This window comes from Athene cunicularia (assembly GCF_003259725.1).
Source record: "Athene cunicularia isolate RWA chromosome 1 unlocalized genomic scaffold, athCun1 chr1_part2, whole genome shotgun sequence".
Taxonomy (NCBI): domain Eukaryota; kingdom Metazoa; phylum Chordata; class Aves; order Strigiformes; family Strigidae; genus Athene; species Athene cunicularia.
Window position 1 is genome coordinate 12878761 of NW_020799092.1, and position 20978 is coordinate 12899738.

The following is a 20978-nucleotide window of genomic DNA, read 5'->3' on the forward strand; positions in this document are numbered from 1 at the left end:
CCCCCCAGCCGCGGATTCGCGGCGAGTCGGTTTGGAGCCCCCCGCCCCCGCGGGAGAGTGAAGAGGTTGGGGCAGGGGGAGGCATTTTATGTAAATAGCCAAAACCAGCATTGAATTAATTCCTTAGCCATTATTTCCAGGATACACTAAAGTGAGGGGGTGTAGTTAAATTGGAGAAATCTATAAGACTGTACAAGGAATGATGCAGTTATTGACATACAATTTATCACTATTTATATTAATATTGCAATAAATACAGTAATTCAGACCTCTCACAATGATGATGAATCATGTACACTGAGGTCGTGATAACCTGAACTTCCTTTTCAACTGTAGAAGCACAGAATCCTTTTTAAAGTAATTTCTGAAGAATACTGTAGTGCAGGTAAGTGCATGCTATAACACACAAGCCCCTCTGGCAAGCCTAAAGCATCTCAAAAAAGGGATGTTTTACACTGCTGTCTCCGAAAGCAGAAGGCCAAAAATAGATACAGGCTTGCCCATGCCTGCAGTGTTCCATCAATTAAGTGTTAATGATTTTCCATTCAAAAATAAACAGTGTCAACCTGGAGCAAGACAGAAAAACAAAAAGCTTGAGAGCTTTAGATTTTTCATGGTAACTTAATTAGCATGTCAGTTTAATATGGTCTTGCTGCCAGAAGTGTCATCTGTGCCTGTAATCACAATGTTTTTTATGATCTGCAGTTCGGCAGATCTCCCACAGCTCTTACAGAGTTCAGATGTTTTAGATTCCAGCCTGGATTAATTTCTTTTCTAGTAATTGCATTTGGCAAAATTACAGGCTTTCTACAGTTACCATTGGACAAGCTGCTTTTCCCTTTAAGTCTCAAACCATTACTGCTGAGTTAAAAAGCCTGCTCTCTTTTCCTTGCAGTGACTAAAGTGGCTTATACATAAATGATGTGGTTATAAATCAATCTGACGGGCTTTTAGATAGAAGTACCCCCATAAATAATTTACAATCATTTACTGCCAGATCTGGTCTGCAGAACAAGCTCTTTTCTTTTGCTTCATCTTTATAAATGTGAAACTCATTGTTCAAGAGTGAATTGTTCACTTTTTTTGTTAACTGTGAGGTGCTGCCATTTCACACCTGGAAAAGAGCTTGTATGCCAAACAAATTGTTTCTTTTTTCCTTCAGTTCTACCCCTTGGTGCAATAAAACAGAGCACTTCTTACTACGAACCTAGCTCATTGTCTGTCATTACAGGCTTTTTTATAACTTCACTGAAAGATTATTTGTGAAGGAGTACTAGTTAATCCCTTTAATGAAACGTTTTCTATATAGAATTATGGATTAATGCAAGAAATTAAGTGGTATTTATATTATATTATAAAGCAAATGCATTTCAAATCTAGAATTGTTTGGAATGATCTATTTCATAAGGTGCTATTGATGCACTATTTATCTAATGAAACCTTCTAACGCAGAAGTGACAATGGGTGCTGAATTTTAAAGTGAACAAACTTGTGTAGGAGAGAAGTAATTTACCCTGCTATCAAGGAACATGTTTGGAGGAGTAACCAGCCAAATTTGAAAATTATGCAGTCTAACACAGCAAGACATGCATTAAACTAACCCATTTGGACTGGAATTAGATTTGTAATTGCTGGAAAAGTAGGACCCTAAAGCAACTTGCGATATAGTGATGTTCAATGAATTCGTGACAAGCATATAAAGGCTGTTAGGACAGAAGACTCAGCATAAGGAGATGATTTCTCGTCCTGTATTCCAAAAATGCAGGAACTGACCAGATGGGCTTCATTTCAGATGTCGGATGTATTCAAATATTCTAAATAGAAACATTCCCCTGCAAATGCACTATGTTATTCTGCTAAGCTTGTATAAAGATAAGGAAGAAAAAGTTTTACACCATGCTCATTTAAATGTTAATGAATATAAGGTGTAATCAGAATTAGTGTTTTCTGTTTTGTTCAGACATGATATCATCATCCTAGACATACCTAAAGTAAATGTAGTACTGCCTGATAAATCTAAGGGTTAAATTTTGCTTTTGGAGCCACATATATAGATTCCACTGAAATAAGTGGGACTGTCTGAAGGTATATCAAATCTGAGATGGGCTGTAACTGAAGAGAAATTGATATAGTGGTATTTACAAGCCTTGAAAGCAAATCTATTTAAACTACTGCAGATAGCTCAAACTTTCTATATTACACCTTTTTATTCTCTTGCTGGGGTGGTTTTACTACAGAACGTGTCCTGAATCAACCAATAAAATGCATCGATATGGTATTGGCAAGCATCAGAGGCCACCTTTAGTTTACAATAGACATTCAGTCTCATGATATCCCTGTGCAATTCATTGTTTAGCTTATAAAACACTGAATATATTTTTGTTCTGTTGAAGTTAACAGAACATTACCTCACTTTTCTTGAGTCATGAAGGCTGTTTCCCTAGAGATATTGTCAAAACTGAAGAGTTACATTGTATGCAATTTTCCCACATCCATTTTGTAATCTGTTTTCCATTCTTTTTAAACTGTGGTATAGCACAGGCCTGTCTCGATTAGGAAAATCATCTGCATAAAAGATGTACACCTCAGCTCAGTGTTGGATAAAGCAACCTTTGCATAACAGGTTAATCAGCTTAGAGTTTGGAGTTTGTAGAGAAGATAATACTGCACAGAAATATACAATTTTTGAAGTTGTCTGTATTTTTTTGGTTAGACCAATATGAGCCTTAGGTTCTTTAGTGCTTGCTATATCACTAGTTGCTACATGCATTGCTTTTTTGCTCTTGGTGAGCTCAGTAGAACTGCATTTATTGAAAGAATGTTTAAGATTTTTGCTCAGTAAACTAAAGCTTCACTGTGAAGGAGACTTACCATATAGACAAGGATGAGGCTGAATAAAAAGCTCAAAGTACACAGTATATTAAAATCATATCTTACGGATTGTGTGATTCTGCAATTAATTTCTTGAAATGACCATGTTCTAGCTGAGGGTTTCCCAAGTTGCGGTACTTAAACAATTCATTGCAAAGTCTTTCAAAGTGACACGAAACTGCCTGTTTCTACCTTACATGTGAAGAGAACTGGGAACTGACACTCCTAGCACAGGATTAAGGCACAGTGCGGGGTTCAAAAACCTACTCTGTCAAGACAAAGGGGAACTGGCAGGAGAATAGATCAATTAGGACCAAAATCTCTTTTTGAAGTAAGGGACAGTAAGATAGACAGGTTTGTGAGGACATGTTCATTTAGAAAATTAGAAATTATGTGCAGACTATCATGAAAGTTGAGGGTGTTGCTGCCGTAACCTACAGTAGTAGTTGTACTTGAACAGATTAAATTAATGATTATCTGGTCTAAAAGTTTGGTTTATTTCCTATATGGGAATTTGTGTACACACACAGGTTTTTGTCACAGCTATTCAGTTCACTACCACCATACAAATAAATAACCTACTTCTAGATTGTTGTTGAAAATTAATATAATATTTTATATCCAGTGTCCTAAAGCGGCCATTTTTTCTGACTGGGTACCTAATTTGTCCAAATTTTAAGCTTTTCTATTATTGACTTTTTTTAAAAAATATGATCAAAATATGGTAGTAGTAAAAGCTGTTAATATTATTTGCTTGTTCTAGTCTTATCAAGGTAATGTTTTGGAACATAGTGCACTACCTGTAGTCTTGTGTGTGTTTTTTCTCAGTGATAAGAAAACTTTCTGAGAACATTACAGTTCCTCACAGCCTTTTCCTGGTGAAACGGGTGTGTTATGGTCTAGACAAGAGGTCTGTGCTGTGGGTGGGGAACTGGCTGCCAGGCTGCACCCAGACCGTGGTGGTAAATAGCTCCTTTTCAAACCTGTCACAAGTGGGGTCCCCCAGGGATCGATATTGGGCCAAATGCTGTTTAGTGTCTTCATAAGTGATCTGGATGATGGGATCAAGTGAACCCTGATAAACTTTGCTGATGATACCAAGATGAGTGGGGAAGTGGACACTCTCCAGAAGGGAGAGCCACCCTGCAGGAAGACCTGGATAGGCTGGAAGAGTGGGCTAACAAGAACCTCATGAAGTTCAACAAGGACAAGTGTAAGGTCTTGCACCTGGGAAAACATAATCCAGGAGTGCAGCACAGACTGGGATCTGCCTGGCTGGGGAGCAGGTCTGGGGAAAGGGACCTGGGGGTCTGGTGGACAAGCAGCTCAATGTGAGCAACCTTTAAGCTGCTGATAAACTGCTTTTATCATCCTGCATGCAGATCAAGTATATTTGAACTTTAATTTTTAGTATTTAAAGATCATTTGAAAATACAGCTTTTTTAATGCTCGTTTATGAGTCAGGCAATCTCCTAGCACTATCCTGGCCCTGGAGGGCGTTTGTGGCTCTTTTGTGCTCTAGTCAATAGCTTATTATCTACTTCACTATTAATGTTTCATGTGAGTTGAAGTATTGGGGGATGGCGGTGAGGAAACAATTTTCTGTTGAGGAATGGAAGCGCCTTGCCTTCCCTAGCTCCTGGCTCTGGTATTGAGGTAGTTTTATAGCTCAATTTGCAGAATTAACTTTTCTCTCTTCTGAACTCCTACTCTAATAATTTTGAAATTAAAATTCTGTCACTTTGAAATGCTCTGACAATTGCTTTGAGACATAGGGCTTTTCTGTGCTGCACCTCACTGATTGAAAAAAAAAAAAAAAAAAAAAAAAAAAAATAACAGCTGAAGCAAACTGTTCCTACAGGCAAAGCCTGAAACAAAATTGACATCATCTGTCTCCTTCACACAAGCTGTAAAGTAATACATAATTTGAATACAAACCACTGACATGTTTTTAAACTGTTTATTGCGAAGAAGTATATTGCTAGTATTCTCTAGCAGCATCTGATCTGTTGGATAAAAACCATATGATGTGAAGCTGTTTTCAGCAGAATTCTGTAGTTCCCCTGTCTCATTCAGAATCAATTCCCACACCTTATTCAGAGCTTCATTAAAGGTGTATCTCTTTAGAGAATTTAGACTGATAACGGTATACACCATATAAAAACTTGAAGGACTTAATACTGGTTTCAATTAAAACAGTTTTGCTTCAAATGACACCCACCTACTGTGCAGAAAGATTTGTGGCAAACTGGTAATAGGATTATGTAGGCAAATGCACACATTTTGTGCATTGTTTTTTCACCAAAGGCATTGTAATGGTTAAGATCTGATTTAGCCTGCTTAGAGGCAGGGGGGGGGAGGTAGGATTGTTCAAACTTTGATTCCCTCTGCCATTCAACACACATACTGTGTTTTTTTTTTCCTCTCTAATCATCTCCCTCACAATGTAGTGGAGTCTTCATTTATCAGGGGAAATAGCTTGCTTAAATCACAAGTATTTCTCCTGTTAATATTAATTTCTATTTGTTCTCTTTCAAAACGAAATGTATTTACCACAAATTGCATCTACATTTTGATTGAAACACATTCAAATGTATAAACACTGTACAATTATACAGTTTTTGTACCAAAGAGGAATAATTATAGCCAACCAAAATTAAGGAGAATTTTAGCTATACCTGACATAATTACCAGTGCTCATACTTGCCAAAGAAACAACTAGTATCTTTTTTTTCTGAAAATTTTTTGCCATGTTCTCAGTAAAATTTAGCTTCCTTGTTTAGAGACTGGAAAAACAACTTGGTTTCAAAAGTGCTGAACCTGAAGTACATTAGCAAATCATAATACTAGCCAGGTTCTGACTGACTGTCAAATAATGCTATCTACTGAGGATTTTAGACTGTCTCAAACTGTTTTGACATCTCCAGTTGTCATGTGTATATATTGATTTGTCTTTAATTGGTATTGCAACCAAAAGTCTTAGAGATAGACTACCAGTTGGACTCGGCATTTGTGCAAAGACAATAAAAGATTGTCTTAATGGACTTGTATAGAAGAACTGCTGCAGCAGTTTGCATGCCTGCTGTATAAGCTCTCAGCAAGAGCACTTCTCCAGCAGCAGGGTGGAGTGGGAATGCAGTACTGGGTAGTTGTTGGATACTGGCTTGGAAAAGGGTGACATCTACTGAATTATCGGTACACCTTCTTAAAATTCTTACAGGTTCTGTATGTTTTTCAACTCTTCATAGTTTATATGATACATCCTAACACAAGAGAATATGACTACTGTCAAAATAATAAAGACTGACAAGTCAGGGTATAGACAAGTAGAATTTTAGAAAGTTGCCTCTTTTTTTATCATAGTCTAAGTATTAATGGATATTAAAAGTGATCTAGAAACACAGCACTAAAGAATCTGAAAGAGGGAATTATTTTGGTTTTCCATACCTATGTTACAATGCATTCACATGTACCTAAAAACAAAACAAAACAAAAAATCTCTATTGTTAACAGTGTAATATTTAGAATAAGGACTTGAGACATTATTACTTTTTTGTTCTAGTCTCTGTTCTTATGCAGCATCCATTTGCTGTTGGATTTTATTTTTTACTAGCAAGAATAATTTATTTATTCTTCAAATAAAATAATTGTTTCACTGTTGTCTTTATTTAGGGTCACCCTTACTGGTTTTATGGGTGGACAACCAGAACAGTGCCTCTACTTCTAGCCATTTCTGCCTATATAGTATAACATATTTAAGGAGAAAAGTTTGGACTGTTTTGAAATAACATCAGAAAGCAAATTTCTGACTGGTGCTGCAGCAGTTCCATGGAGTGAGAAGTATAATATTACAGTAATGTCCAACATCTCTATTACAGAATATTGTTATGTGCACTGGGCAGTGGACTTAAACAGCTTTTTGACACATCTTCTTATGGACTTAGTTCTGTTATCTTCATTGTTTACGTTTTCTCTTATCTTCAGGGATGCCTGAAGGTCAAGGGAAAGACAGCGAAAGCTGCACTAGCAATTCAGTTGCTTGCTTCGGACAGGTCAGTTCCTTTCGCCTGAGGGGGAAGTAGAAGTTTTATGCTTCTGGAATTCTGCTCTCATATCTACTCATTTTAAAGTTGGATACAGTAAGGCTGGAGTCATATCCATTACCCTACCTATGCCATACCTAATTATACATTACATTTTTCTCCATGATAGCCTTGGCATGCCTCCAGTTGTAATAAATTGCTCTAGATTCTTCACAAAAGGTTTTTAATTTTGTTCCTTAAAAGTGGGGCTCATTTTGTTCTCTCTTGTTCCCAGATGGGCTGGATCGTGGTTACACACATTCTCGGTACTGGTTCAGAAAAAAACCCAACTAATTTCACCTATTAAAAAAATTTTAAAATAATCAATTGGAAAAAAGAAAAAACATATCTGGACTGAACAGACCTTTTGTGAATTCTCTTCTCCATGATAGGCATTTATACATAGTCCCTGAATATGGCATAGGCATGTGCACTCCCCTGTTTTCCTTACATATTTTGGTTACAGGCTTGCATTCTAGTGTCAGAAAAAGATAAAAGTTAATCTTCTAAATTTAAATAGAACCAAATAAGAGAGATTTGGCAGGCGTTGGAACTTACGTGGCACACAGTCTATCGAACTCTGTGTTCTGCTGAATGATAGGGCAGACAATACATGCATACATAATACTTACGATTTAGGTAGACATCTCTGTTCTGTCCCACATCAGAGCATAGCAACACAAGCTTTTTAGTGCTTGAATCCTTAAACATGCATTTAGGTTTCTCTAACTCTTACAAATTGTATTTCTATTAAGACAAGGAGCATAAGTTACAACACTTTAAGCTTCCAGCAATTTTGGTGTTATCTAATGATAACAGCAGTGATGTTGGAGTTAGCCAGAGGACTTTTCCTGCATGAGAGGAATTTTGCTGCACACTCCTCAAGAAATTCCTAATTTGACTCCTTGCCTAAGCTGCTATCCTCCCTGCCCTGATGGCATATGAAGGCAGAGTAAGGCTAAACTTTGGTTTTGTGGAGCTTTTAAATACATTTTTCTTGTTGGTCAAAGAGATACTATGGGGGTTTTTTGAGAGCTAAAATACAAGCTTATATGCGTGTTGCTGGCAACCTTGACTAGGATTATGATTGCATTAAGATCTCAATAGGATACTAGTAGACCTGGCTCATCTCAGTTTTTCTAATGTAAGTGATGATTTTGAGAAATTAAAAATAATTGCTACAGCTCAATAATTAATGCTTGTATGCATATACTTTAAGAGTAAGAGAAAAAAAAACAATGCAATGCACAAATGTAATGCCCATGCATACCCTGAGGTCTTTCCTTGTCTGTTACATCCTGATTCTAAAAATGGATCATACATGTCTCGAAAGGACTTGGAAAAATTGGATAAAGGAGTGACATTAGGAGAAGAGGGGGAGGCAAAACAGGGATAGTGAGATTTGTCTTACCTTGTTTTTGTCAAGTATCAATACACAGCAAGTGAATATCAAGCTATCCAGCATGCTCTTCGTCAGAGACTGGGTCCAGAGTATATCAGCAGTCGGCAAGCTGGAGGAGGACAAAAGGTATGAACAAACATGCATAGATGTTTCAACCCACAGTTTTTTCCAGGAAAAACAGGGTAAAAAATGTTACAATAATCCTTACTTTAAGTTAATTTACCACTAGTAGTTTATGCAGATATGAAAGCAAAGTTAGCATAAATTCTGGCTTTTACTGAGCCACAGGTTCCTTTTATACTTTTAAAAAAAAGTCTTAACTTTTCAGTGTGTCATCCTTTACAATAGAATATTTATGTACTTGTGGAACATTAAGATGATTTTATTTTTTCCCGGAACTGGAGTATATGAAGCATGATACAACATCGGCTACATTTTACTCTCTTCAGTGCCCACTATCTCTGCTTTCCACTGATTAAGTCATATTTGTTGTCACATTAACCCCTTCATCACAGTTGCTGGAAAAGGGTGAATCTAAAGCTGCACCATCATCCTTTTATTCACATTATCTGAACCTTGAATTTAGCTGGGTTTCCTCAGTGTAAGACAACGTGTGTAATCCCTTTTTAAAATAAAGCATGTATGGATGTGTGCACATGTGTATGTATTTATGTACATAAAGGGTTTTTTTTTCAGGTCTGTTACATTGAGGGTCACAAGGTAATCAGTCTGGCCAATGAGATGTTTGGCTTTAATGGCTGGGCTCATTCAGTCACTCAGCAGAATGTTGGTAAGTATCTCTTGTGGGTAAAGAAGTCTTTCCTCTTGTTTCACTGTGAGGCACTGAAGGAAAAGTCTCTTACATAAGGACCAGGGTATCTATCTGAGAACTCGATCACTTCAAACAACCTAGGGAGAGTCATGTGGCGTTTCCAGGTGTCTTAGCAGTAGGTGAGATTCAGAGAAACTGACTAATAATGGAGCTTCTGTTTTCTTTTTAGATCTTGCACTGGAATATGTCATAGTCGTTATGCTAAGTGTGTTTATGATTATTCTTGAGCTATTCTAATCAAGTTTTCTGATCTCTATGGGAACACTCAGTCAAGAGTAATTACAATTAAACTATTTAACACCCAGCAGCCTTGAGCTAACTTTCATACTCACCTGTAATTTTTACATTCTAGCAAGTTCATATTCTCAGTTAATATTCCTCTAATCTTTAGGGACCCATCTTTTTCTGCAGATTCCTCTTCTATCCAACAGCTGGTTCTGAGATTTTAGCTGAAATAGATCCTGTCAGGGAAGTAGTATCTTTGTTTCAGATCTGCTATGCTTAGACTGAAGACTGGTTGTTGAAGTAGCTCAACAAAACTGCTTAATTGTACCTCCTTCCTTCCCCCCCGCCTTCAGAAGTCTTTTCTTACCTCAGACTGGTAGGTTACAAGTCAGTTCATTGTTTTCTATCTATTCTGTACCACTTTTTTCTTCCTCCTTTTCACTCAAGAAAGGACTGGCATCCCTCAAAACATCTGTCTTTTTCAAATAATACCATAATAAGCCATTCCTTAGAAATTTGGAGACAGGATTCTGTTATATTTGGGTTTAAATTCCTGGGTAGAAAAAGGGCTTGCAGCTCCATCAGGTTTACAAAACAATTAAATAAATAAACCAGATGAGTACAGAACTTTTGGGCCCCAGTGTACAGTTACTTGACCTTCAAAGGATTTAATTTCAGAACACGTCATGTTTCTATCAGACTTGCAAGACTGCTAACTAGAGTGCCCTATGCATTTTATATAGCATTTATTTTGGTGTAAAATAAGGTAGATTAGAGAGTTGTATTGCAACCTGTTAAGCTTTTCAGGCAGTCTTCCCTGGGTAAAGCCTTGTGCAAGATTTTGCAAACTGGAGATTTCTAGTATATAATAGGAAATAAATTACTTTTATAGACAACAGTTTCTTTTCCATTGCTACTTTTACAAATAGATACTTTAAATCTTTCCTTTCAGCTGAAAAAATTGCTATGCTTTGAACATTTAGGATATGTAGCTGAATAAGAAGTAACATTTACACCTCTTCTTTCATATGTTTAGGTTTATACATGGTAGCAGGGTGTGAGCGTTTGGCAGGTCTAGCCACAAGTAACCAGAAAGTATCACATAACCTGCCCAGAATATATATGCAAGTCAGCCTTCTCAAACTACAGTTAATATTTTGTAAGTCATGCTCCATTTTATAGATGATGATCTTGGGTGCATTCAGCAAGTATGGTACAGGTTTATGAATGTCCTCAAAGGACAAAATAAAATCTAAATGGGGATCAGAAATCTTTTATATTATTTAGGATGTTACTTTTCCCTCCCCCAGACTTTGTTGACCTCAGCAATGGCAGGTTCTATGTGGGAGTCTGTGCATTTGTGAGAGTTCAGCTTAAGGTAAGTGGATTTTTTTGTTGTCTCTGTCTATAGTTGAACAATTGCCTAAAGCTGTGAATTAAAGGTCATGCATGGGTCAGACTGTGGTTCTTGAGTACTGTAGTACAGCAGGGAACCCAGTGGTGTCCAAAACATTGACCTTGTTATAGAATAACCAGCTAAGAGTGAATAATCAGGCTTAGAAAGGTACAGTATCTAACAAGAAGTGCTGTATGTTCATAAATTCCCTTAAACTTAGTATTTTTTAAATTTTACTGCAGGATGGGTCATACCATGAAGATGTGGGGTATGGTGTCAGTGAAGGCCTAAAGTCTAAGGCCTTGTCCCTAGAAAAGGCAAGAAAGGAGGCAGTAACAGATGGACTGAAGAGAGCACTCAAGTAAGTGAAGATTAGTACTTGTACATTTTCATACGCTAAGTAAGAATTGTTATTTTCAGTCACAGTGAGCTCTCCTTTTTCTCAGGTGCTTTGGGAATGCTCTTGGGAACTGCATTCTAGACAAAGACTACCTACAAGCCGTGAATAAACTTCCACGTCAGGTGCAGTACATGGACTGTTAGAGCAGGGACTTGCAAGATGTTCACTGCTCTTGGTCCTTTATATTAAAAAGGTTATAAATAATTGTATCGATATATCTCATCCCTGGATGTGTTGCTACAGATTTCTTCCCTGTCATTTTACCACAGCTTCTCTAAATTTTGACTATTTGCAGTATGCAAGATTACTGTGGTGAAGAAACAGTATCCTACTCAAGATCTCATGTGACATTGAGGCTGCACCTTGATTACTGTGTTCAGTTTTGGGCCCCTCGCTACAAAAAGGCCATTGAATGACTTGAGCGTGTCCAGAGAAGGGCTACAAAGCTGGTGCAGGGTCTGGAGCACAGGTCATACGGGGAGCGGCTGAGGGAACTGGGGGTGTTTAGTCTGGAGAAGAGGAGGCTGAGGGGAGACCTCATCGCCCTCTACAGCTACCTGAAAGGACAAGAGGGAATGGCCTCAAATTGCACCAGAGAAGGTTTAGACTGGATATTAGGAAGCATTTCTTTCCAGAAGGGGTTGTTAGGCATTGGAATGGGCTGCCCGGGGCAGTGGTCTAGGTTGAGAATGGTCAGTGTTAGGTTAATGGTTGGACTAGGTGATCTTCAAGGTCTTTTCCAAACTAGATAATTCTTTGATTTATGGCCATGTTGTCTAAGTCTCTCCATTCAGTGCCATCTGTGCTCGTAGCAGGCTACATATTACCACAGGAAACACTAAACTATTGAGACTAGCTTGTTCTAGGTGCCATTTTCTCCATGTGCTACAGTTTTTAAGACTTTAAGCTTTGTCAGTTGCAGCAACTCAGTTCATCGCCCTCATCTGGCCACTTCTGCTTTAAATGTGAATCAGCAATGATACCAATGCCAAGTTACATATTCATGACATAGGTAAAATGGAAGTCCTTGGGGGAATAGAGTCTGTTTCTTTATGATTTTGCCCTATAAAAGGCAAAAAATAGAACACATCTCTCAGTTTGTTCTCATTGTCAGTGGTAGCACAATCCAATTTACTATTATGAATTTTAAAAATCAAACTTACTTGTCATATTCCTCTCATAACTGGATTTTTCAGGAATAAAAAAAAAAAAGGATGGGAAATAACTGCATACAGTTATACAATTTCCAGTTTCTGTAATAGGTCATAAAACCAGAGGCTGTGGGCAGGGCAGAAGAGTAGGCAAACAGTATATTTATTATCTGTGTAACCTACCCTAAAGCAGGTACAGCTCCTCTGTGCACTCCTGCAAAATCAGGACTATTTCATGTAGTCCTGAAGTCTCTCAAGCTGGCAGCCTATAAGCCAGTGGGCAGCAGGAAAAAAGGAGCTTCTTTAGACTTTAGGGAGCTCTGACAGAAAATAGAAAGTTTTTTCATGAGAAGTACTTCCTCCTTCAAATAAAGTTTTTAATATGCGTAGCACAGAATGTCCTAGAAACAATACCAGGTGAGTCACATACCAACGCTGCTTGTTGTAGTTGGAACTTTCACTTAATTTTAAGCAAAATCATACAGTAGCACTGTCAATATATGTATTGATAATTGCTTTCTCCTTTTAATAACTAACAATTAAATAATTGTTTAATAACAAACTCTGCCAGGCCCTAATGCTCATTACAGCTAGATAGACAATACACTCAGTGTGGTCCTTGTAACAAAATTTAGTGTGCATTTCACTCCTCATTGTTCTTGTTAGAATAGTTCACAAGTTATTCTGTACCAATGTGTTTGTACTGAAGTCTCAAGCAAAGGTGAATTCTAAAGGTGGTTACAACTTCCAGTTCCCCAAATTGGATTCTTCCCCAAAAGATCACTGCAAACTGCTATATGCATCCATGATAGAAAGGGCGAACCAAACTGTTTAGACTGGGCCCACAACAACTTTTAGCTGTTGCTAGTCACTTCAAAGTTTTACCACAGAATGACAAAACAGGTAACGCTATTTTGGTTTGCTACATGAGGAGTGGACAAATGGCCCTGCAAACATCCTCTGCTTGACTTCAAAAATGTGTTAGTACCTGCATTTTGCAACTGAATTATGAGAGCAGGATGTATTGGACTTGGCTGCTGGAGGATGAGGAATAACATTAGGAGGATCTACACTCCAATGTATTTGTTTTAAATACCTGCTATGATACTACTGGCAAACTGTAGCTCTTGAATGTGTAACAAATTAGCAGGTGCAACTGATGTGTACTTGAACACTTATCTTCCCTGCCATAACTATGGTTCTTATCCTTCCTGAACAATAAGAAGCCATGTTACATCTTGCTTTGCTTTTCAGATTCCTTATCGCCTTAGGGTTCAGTTTGCAAGTTACTTTGCTTTCTGTGAAACAATGGGTCAGTGAGCCTTCTGAGGTAACCAACACCACAGAGCAATGCCTCTTTTGGAGGTCTTTGCTCAGGAAAGAGACAAGAAATTGTGATTACATCCTCATCAGTGACAGCCATACTGTAACCCTGTTCTTTCAGAGCTATCATAATTTATAAGTATGCTGTGATGTAACAAAGCATTCTTCATAGTATTAAAGTTGTCCTGGCTGTTACTGAGGTTGCACCTCAGTACCAACATTATTCCTCTTAGCTTCTGACATGTACCAGTTGGGGCAGTAGGCTTCTAGGCAGTAACCTGCTTCGCTGAGTGAAGAAAAAGCAAGCCTTTTACAGCTGCAGATCCATGGAGTTTCATAATAAAGTTGCCTTCATCATACTAGGATTTACCCAACTCTGCTAGCCAGGCTAGAGCTGTAAATCAGTTCAACCCAGCTAACTTAAGACTGCAGGAGCAGATCCAGAGTGACTCCTCACCAAGTAAAGATGTCACATCTCTCTGCTTTGATGGGGTTATTGTTTATTAGTGGCATTGCCACAAACTTGTAAAGTCACAGAGCCAACCATCCCATCTTTAATAAAAAAAGAATGGTGTACCTCCCTCAGTGACCTCATGATGGCAGAACTGAGTAAAGGTTTGCCACGCACTTGTAAATACAAGAATGAAAGTAAAGCCAGCAGACTCAGCAACAGACGTGAAGGTCAGAGAAGCTGTAGAATTCTGCATCGATGACCTACATCTGTTCTCGTTTGTGGGGAGAACAGTATGGGCAGACATGGGCTATCTGCCCTGCAGCACTGAACTAAAACTAACACAAAGTCTCATGAATTCAGTGATTAACTAATTGGATGACTTTGTACTGAAAATGCATTTCAGTTTTCTAACTTACTATTGTACTTAGAGCAAACAAACTGGATTTTTCAACAGTACTGTATAAAAAAAAAAGCTTGTGCATATTTCATTAACTTGAGGGAAATTTCTGAATAGATTTTCTTTTTTTTCCTTACTAGATACCTGCTGAGTTAGATTTGGTCAAAGCTAAAAGACAGGACTATGAGCCTGAAATAGAGAAAGCAAGATACAATAGCTGCTTAGAAAGGCAGAACACAGGAGAGAGACAACATTGTGAGATGGCATCAAACTGTAAGCCTGGTCAGACAGAGGCTGCTGTAGTGACAGCAGATCAGAAACAGCCAAGTAGTTCCAGGTGAGACTGCTATAATAATTTTATAAGCTATATTAGAAGTTACTGTACCTTTTAAAACACATGTATGGGTGAATTCAGAAGATGCCATTAAATGCTAGTTTAGTAGATTTTCCTGGCTGTTATCTCTATGCATTTTTTTTTTCATATTATGTAATTGGTGAAATCCTGTTTAACTTTGTGCTTACTTGGGGGAAGGGGCAGAAATACAGACTCCTCAGCTATTGAGTGTGATGCCACTTACCAGCGGAAATTGCGACAAAAACAGCTACAGCAACAGTTCCGGGAACAGATGAAGAAAAAGCATCAGGTTCCAGTAGTTACTCCTAGCAGCAAACAGGGTAAGGCTTGACGTTAAAAATTGACAGTTTTAATGATAGCTACTGGTAGCCACATGTTACCCTCAATACAGAAGCCTTACTAGTTTCATTTGCTTTTGTCCTGTACTATCAACACACCCTTGAAGCCAAAGGAAGGAGGATTGTCATACTTTTTTCTCCTCTATGTTCTTAAGGTGGCACAAATGTCAGCTCTAAAACTGCAACTTCCCAACCACCCTAAGGCATCACCCAGCACAGCAGCTGCTCTCAGCACCCTTAACATGCCACACCCAAACTGAGGCTGCAGCACTTCACTGAGGTGGTTGCAGGCAAATAAACATTGCATTAGCTACTACCATGTTGCTATTTACTCATGGGGAAGTCTGGATAGCTGTTGTAAGCAGGAACTTGGGGATAGGGTAAACAGGCTAAAAAACATTTTAAAGTAGTTCAGTTGCTCTTGTCAGCTGTCATCAGGTACAGAATCTTACCATGCCACATACCACTACCAAAACATAACCAGTTCTAGAAAAATGGCAGTACCTGGTGGCACTCACACACTGTTAAGGAGTGAAAGGGTTCTTCTGTATTTCTGATACTAATCTCTTATTGTGTTGCCTTCATCCAGCAACATCTGATCCTCCTGTAAAACACAGCACTCCAGCAGCAGTACAACAGGAACTAGCAATAGAAGAGGAGTTCTTTGCAGGTCAGCCAAAAAGTGATGAGTAATAGTGTTAAATCATTAGCATTTAAATCAACTCTTTAGTGTAAAGGTAAACGTTCTGAAGAGATTGGAATAATGAAAGTGTGAGTATGAGTCTGATCTTAATACAAACTTTGCTTGAGTGATAGGCAAATGATATCCATCGCTGTGAGGGGTTTCACACTTAAACTTTTCACCAGAGTTGTAATATCTCATCAACATAAAATATGCTTTACAGTTTAACTTTTATAGTTGCTACCACTTGTGGGAAAAGAGTGGGCTGGTCCTGGAGTTACTGTCATTCCTGTAGCACAGTACTGCCAGCTTTGGTTTGATCACATTTTCCTTCATTCTAGATGATCCTGAACTTTGGGACATTTCCTTGGAGACTGTTGATCTTAAGATAATGGGTCACAGAAGAGCAGACCCATCAGCTGGACACCAGACACCTGAAACACCCTGTGGACGTCAACAAATGACTAAGATGACTACTCGTAACAGGACACCTCACAGAATGAATTACCACAAAGCTTCTGCTAGACTTGCACAATTGCAGCCATCTGCTACAATCGTGAGCAACAGGAGCTGTGCCAACCAGCATACCCCAGGTACGTGCTACCAAAAAATAACTGAGTTCTGGCCTAACAATGGCTCTTGGCTTTGAAAGCAGCACTGTTAGTAAATTGGAATAGGAGAAACATTCATCTTTTCTCAGACTGGCTGCAGATGCTATGATAGTGGGCTAGGAGAACTATCTGCTTTTTCCATCCAACTGTCCTATCAAGGAAGAGCTAGAAAAGGAATTGAGGAGCACTTTTAAAGCAGAAAAAAGCTTTATGAAACTTCCATTTCTCACTGTCTCCCTGTTTGGCAGAGCACAACCCCCACAGAAGTCAAAGCCTGAAGAAAAGGAGGCTAGAACCTACATAAGGCACCTGGTGGTGTCATTACCTCCATATGGGATTACCGCAGAAGACTGCAGTTGGCTGCTCAAATTATGTGAGGAAGTTCAATGCATTAATGGATTTTTCTGTATATTATGGTGAATCAACAGAAAGGTTTAATACAGCCAGCAGGAATTTAACATATTTTTAGGTTATTACATGTTTCAGATGCCTTTTTCTATAAACAAGCAATCATTTCTGCTTCTGCAGTACTAGACTGTGGCTGTATTACAAACTGATGCTACACAGATTTTGCCTGAAATGTTAAGAGAATTAATATGTAAAATGAGATGCAATTCAGAGCTGCTTTCTCCCTCAGTGTTGCATTTCAGTACAGAGAAAAGATTTTCAAGCAGGTGGGTTACGGTCAGATGGCAGAGCCTATGAAGCTGTGCTCTTCCAATCAGCGAGGCTGAGGCTGTGAAGCTGTGGCAGCATCAGCCCCGGAGGGCAGCCCAGCCGTCTGCCCTGGCCCACAGCTCATCCTCAGCTGTTCCTTGGCTGCTTCAGGCTCCTGCACAGCAGCAGCATGTTCAGCCATGCCTGCGCAACAGGGACTGCTGCCAGAGCTGTGTATAGCATCTCGGTGTTTGCTTCGGCCCTTTATAGAATGAATGGGAGCTGCACTCTTGTTTTTAAATTAGCTTTCAACCCTTTTCAATATAAAAATAAACCTGAAATTTGTAAAGCAACCTACCCTTGTAGCTGGTTTTGCTTCTATACAAAATCAGAGATTCATCTTGAATTTGATGATCTTGAAGGTCATCCAGTCCAGACGTTAACACTGACATTTCCCAACTACACCATATCCCCCAGCGCTATGTCAACCCTACTCTTGAACACCTCCAGGGATGGACTCCACCACCTCCCTGGGCAGCCCATTCCAACGCCTAACAACCCCTTCTGGAAAGAAATGCTTCCTAATATCTAGTCTGAACTTTCCCTGGTGCAACTTGAGGCCATTCCCTCTTGTCCTGTCGGTTGTTCCTTGGTTAAAGAGACTCATCCCCAGCTCTCTGCAACTTCCTTTCAGGTAGCTGTAGAGGGCGATGAGGTCTCCCCTCAGCCTCCTCTTCTCCAGACTAAACCCCCCCAGTTCCCTCAGCCGCTCCCCGTACGACCTGTGCTCCAGACCCTGCACCAGCTCCGCTGCCCTTCTCTGGACACGCTTAAGTCATTCAATGTCCTTTTGTAGTGAGGGGCCCAAAACTGAACACAGGAATCGAGGGGCGGCCTCACCAGTGCCGAGTACAGGGGTCAGATCCCTTCCCTGTCCCTGCTGGCCACGCTATTGCTGACACAAGCCAGGATGCCATTGGCCTTCTTGGCCCCCTGGGCACACTGCTGGCTCCTGTTCAGCCGGCTGTCAATCAGCACCCCCAGGTCCCTCTCTGACTGGAAGAACCCCTCAAACTGTTAAAACTCATTTCCTGTTGAACAAGCTCAAAGAAGTAAACACATTCTGCCTCCTTACAGGTAGGAAGCTAAAGAGACAACCCCCACATCTGTACAGCCTTGTGTTTGCCTTAACAGGGGCAACAAAAAACTTCAAGTGTGTTTTAAACTTCAGAGCAAAGCAACAGCTCTTCCTTCCAATAAGGTCAAAGAATTTTTAAGCCATATTTCAAGCTGAATACAGTGGTATTTTTCAGAAGTGCAGTGCTGGAGATGAGGAGGATGACAGCACAGGACTGGCAGTTAGAGCTGAACCACGAAAATTTACACGAACTCTGATTAGTCCAACCCCAGAATCAATGTTGGACTTTAAACAAGACCTTGTTCTTGTACTTTACAGTCACTGCTCTATCTGGTCAAGTCTCTTAAAGCAGTCTAAATGTAACTACATTGGAAGTATTCAGCATTTATTGCTCTTCCTCCTACTTTCCCTTCACCACTTAATTGGTCCTTTTTCCTTAAAAGATTCTCTACTACCCACTTAACTCCTCAACAGGAAAAAGAATAAACATTGACTTCAGTATGGAGAGATAGGAGAAATTATAATTAACGACAACATAATATTTATAATAACAATATAATAAATAGACATCTAGAAAATAGTTTCACATTTCACTGCATTAGTTTCTCTCCAGTTCAGTGCTACATTCAGAACAGCTCAGGGAAGAAATACGTACCGCATGCTTGAGTCATGCACTCCCTGTTCTGTTGAAATTGGATACCTGTTAGGACGGGAATATACAGACATTCAGAATTACTGTATTCAAAGCTGCTCTGAACTTTTATAACCAAAAAAAAAAGTCTCATATAAACACAACTGCATCAGCTTTCTTGACACTGTGGAAATGATGCAAACGTAGCCAGGCCTCCTCTAAGATAAATCACCCCAACACGCCTCTCAGGATTGGTCCCTTTGAAAAGGGCAGTAAAACTTGGGAGCTTGCTTTTTTTTCTTCAAGGCCTTGTGCAGCATGACTCATAACAGAAGCTGTTCTTAAAATGGAAAGAAATGCAGCAGCAATTAGTGTTTAAAAATACCAAATAATTCCTGCAAGCCTACAGCAGAGAATGACCCCGTAAAGTAGTTCCACTCTTCAACTTTACCAGTATGGTTGCAAATTTGGGGATGGAATTTCTATTTCAGAGCTACACTAAAAGGTTCCTTCCCCCACCACCGCAGGTGTCCAGCCCTGCTCCCTTCCACTCCAGGGAGGAGGACAAGGGGCCCTGCAGAAGTGCAAGAGTAGGACCCTTCTGTGCCCAGGGTGGGGTACAGGGGCTCCCCCAGCCCTCGCCGCAGGCCCTGCTCCAGCTTCACTGCCGGAAGGAAACACAGATCTGCTGCTAGCAAAGTTGCCAACAGGGAGAGCCGCCAAGTCCCTGATGGTCACAACCAAGCCTGTTTGTGCAATTTAGTAACTTCTTGACAGTCTCAACCATAAAAGAAATCATACTGCTTATACTCTACAACTTCTCCCTCCCCTTCCCCTCAGCCTCTCCTCTCATACAGAACCACCATGAATTATTCTTTATAGAACCTTGTTTCAGAGTATTCTATTAAAAAGCCAGAGGCTCATTACTGACCACTGGTTTTGAGAAGTTAAGCATCTCATTAAAATGGGTTTCTTGTGCTTTCCTGTGATAAACTGATAAATTAGGTAACAGAACACTCCAGTAAGAGGACAGAGAGGTTGGAACCTGCTGTTCAACAAGAAAACCCACAGCTCAACAAAAGCAGGTTTGGTTTATTTGAACGACTTCATTAAATATTCTACAAAGGTAACAAATTGCAGCACAAAGCGCAATCATACAAGAAGCGCAGTGCCTGGGTTTAGTGCAAAACATACAACTAACTACGGCCAGGGAAGCCCAAAGTTTCAATTAATTTTATTTTTTTATTTTTATTTTTTACAGTGTACATTGTTAAATAATGTAAAGAAAATGCTTGTAATTCAGAAACAGATTTTATGTGGAAAAAGATACTCAAAGTGTAATATTAAACAAAATAATTTAACAGTTCAGTAGCATTAGTTTATTCCTCTAGACTTCAGTTATTCATCCACAGGAAGGGGGGAATAAATCAATGGTAAATAAAACCAGTTCTTGCATAACATTAACTGAAAAAACGACCTCAAACTTATCAACATTAAATAACCATGTGCTGCATCCAGCTGATTGGGTCCCCCTGTCACAAATACTCCCCTTGTTTCATTACTGCCTCAGGTCTGTCACCACTCCCCAGAGCTCGAGTCTCCCCTTGCACTGGGTGCGTTCAGATGGCTTCTCTGCATCCCTTTGAGGGAGGGAAGAGAGGCCTCTGCTCCACTTCAGCCACAGGGAGCCCTGCTATCTCTCCCTTCCACCGCACGCACACCACGAGCCTCCTCTCTCATTCTGTAGCTCTAGCCTGCACTTCAGGTACAAAGAATAAACCCCAAACCCAGGGAACTCAGAGCCCAGCCACATCACCACTAGCTTTCACCCTCAGGCGTTTGAATCCAGCCTGTACCTGCCCTTGCTGCCAAAACGGCTGTAAAAAGTGACAGGAAAGGAACAGATCTTGCACGCTTCTTCGTAAAAAGCGTGAGAACATACACAGACAGAAAAACTCCCTATTAAGGTTCCATGGGGGAACAGCACTCCTAGAAAAAAAAAAAAAAAAAAAAAAAAAATCAAGCAATAACAT

The 20978-nt window shown here is 39.6% G+C and overlaps 1 protein-coding gene across 3 annotated transcripts; it reads left to right on the top strand.

Moving 5' to 3' along the window:
- Positions 1-6607: 6607 nt before the first annotated feature.
- Positions 6608-17510, top strand: RAD52 (RAD52 homolog, DNA repair protein). 3 transcript variants are annotated; one of them, XM_026868528.1, is made up of 12 exons: positions 6608-6704; positions 6856-6923; positions 8380-8481; positions 9052-9145; positions 10723-10790; positions 11051-11169; positions 11255-11330; positions 14674-14870; positions 15066-15208; positions 15816-15896; positions 16250-16501; positions 16768-17510. In XM_026868528.1, the coding sequence occupies exons 2-12, from the start codon at positions 6858-6860 to the stop codon at positions 16821-16823; spliced, it is 1254 nt and encodes a 417-aa protein (XP_026724329.1). In that variant the 5' UTR covers positions 6608-6704; positions 6856-6857; the 3' UTR covers positions 16824-17510. The 3 variants fall into 3 exon arrangements, with proteins under 3 accessions (XP_026724329.1, XP_026724327.1, XP_026724330.1); XM_026868526.1 differs by having other exon boundaries at positions 6625-6923; XM_026868529.1 differs by having other exon boundaries at positions 6626-6923; positions 15072-15208.
- The last annotated feature ends 3468 nt before the right edge of the window (positions 17511-20978 follow it).

What these genes read in the sequence shown, in the direction of transcription:
- RAD52 (XM_026868528.1), top strand. Translation starts at nt 6,858, where the DNA reads ATGCCTGAAGGTCAAGGGAAAGACAGCGAAAGCTGCACTAGCAATTCA. An exon ending in GGACTGAAGAGAGCACTCAA is followed by an intron (nt 11,170 to 11,254) that starts GTAAGTGAAGAT and finishes CCTTTTTCTCAG; the next exon opens with GTGCTTTGGGAATGCTCTTG. An exon ending in TACTCCTAGCAGCAAACAGG is followed by an intron (nt 15,209 to 15,815) that starts GTAAGGCTTGAC and finishes GCCTTCATCCAG; the next exon opens with CAACATCTGATCCTCCTGTA.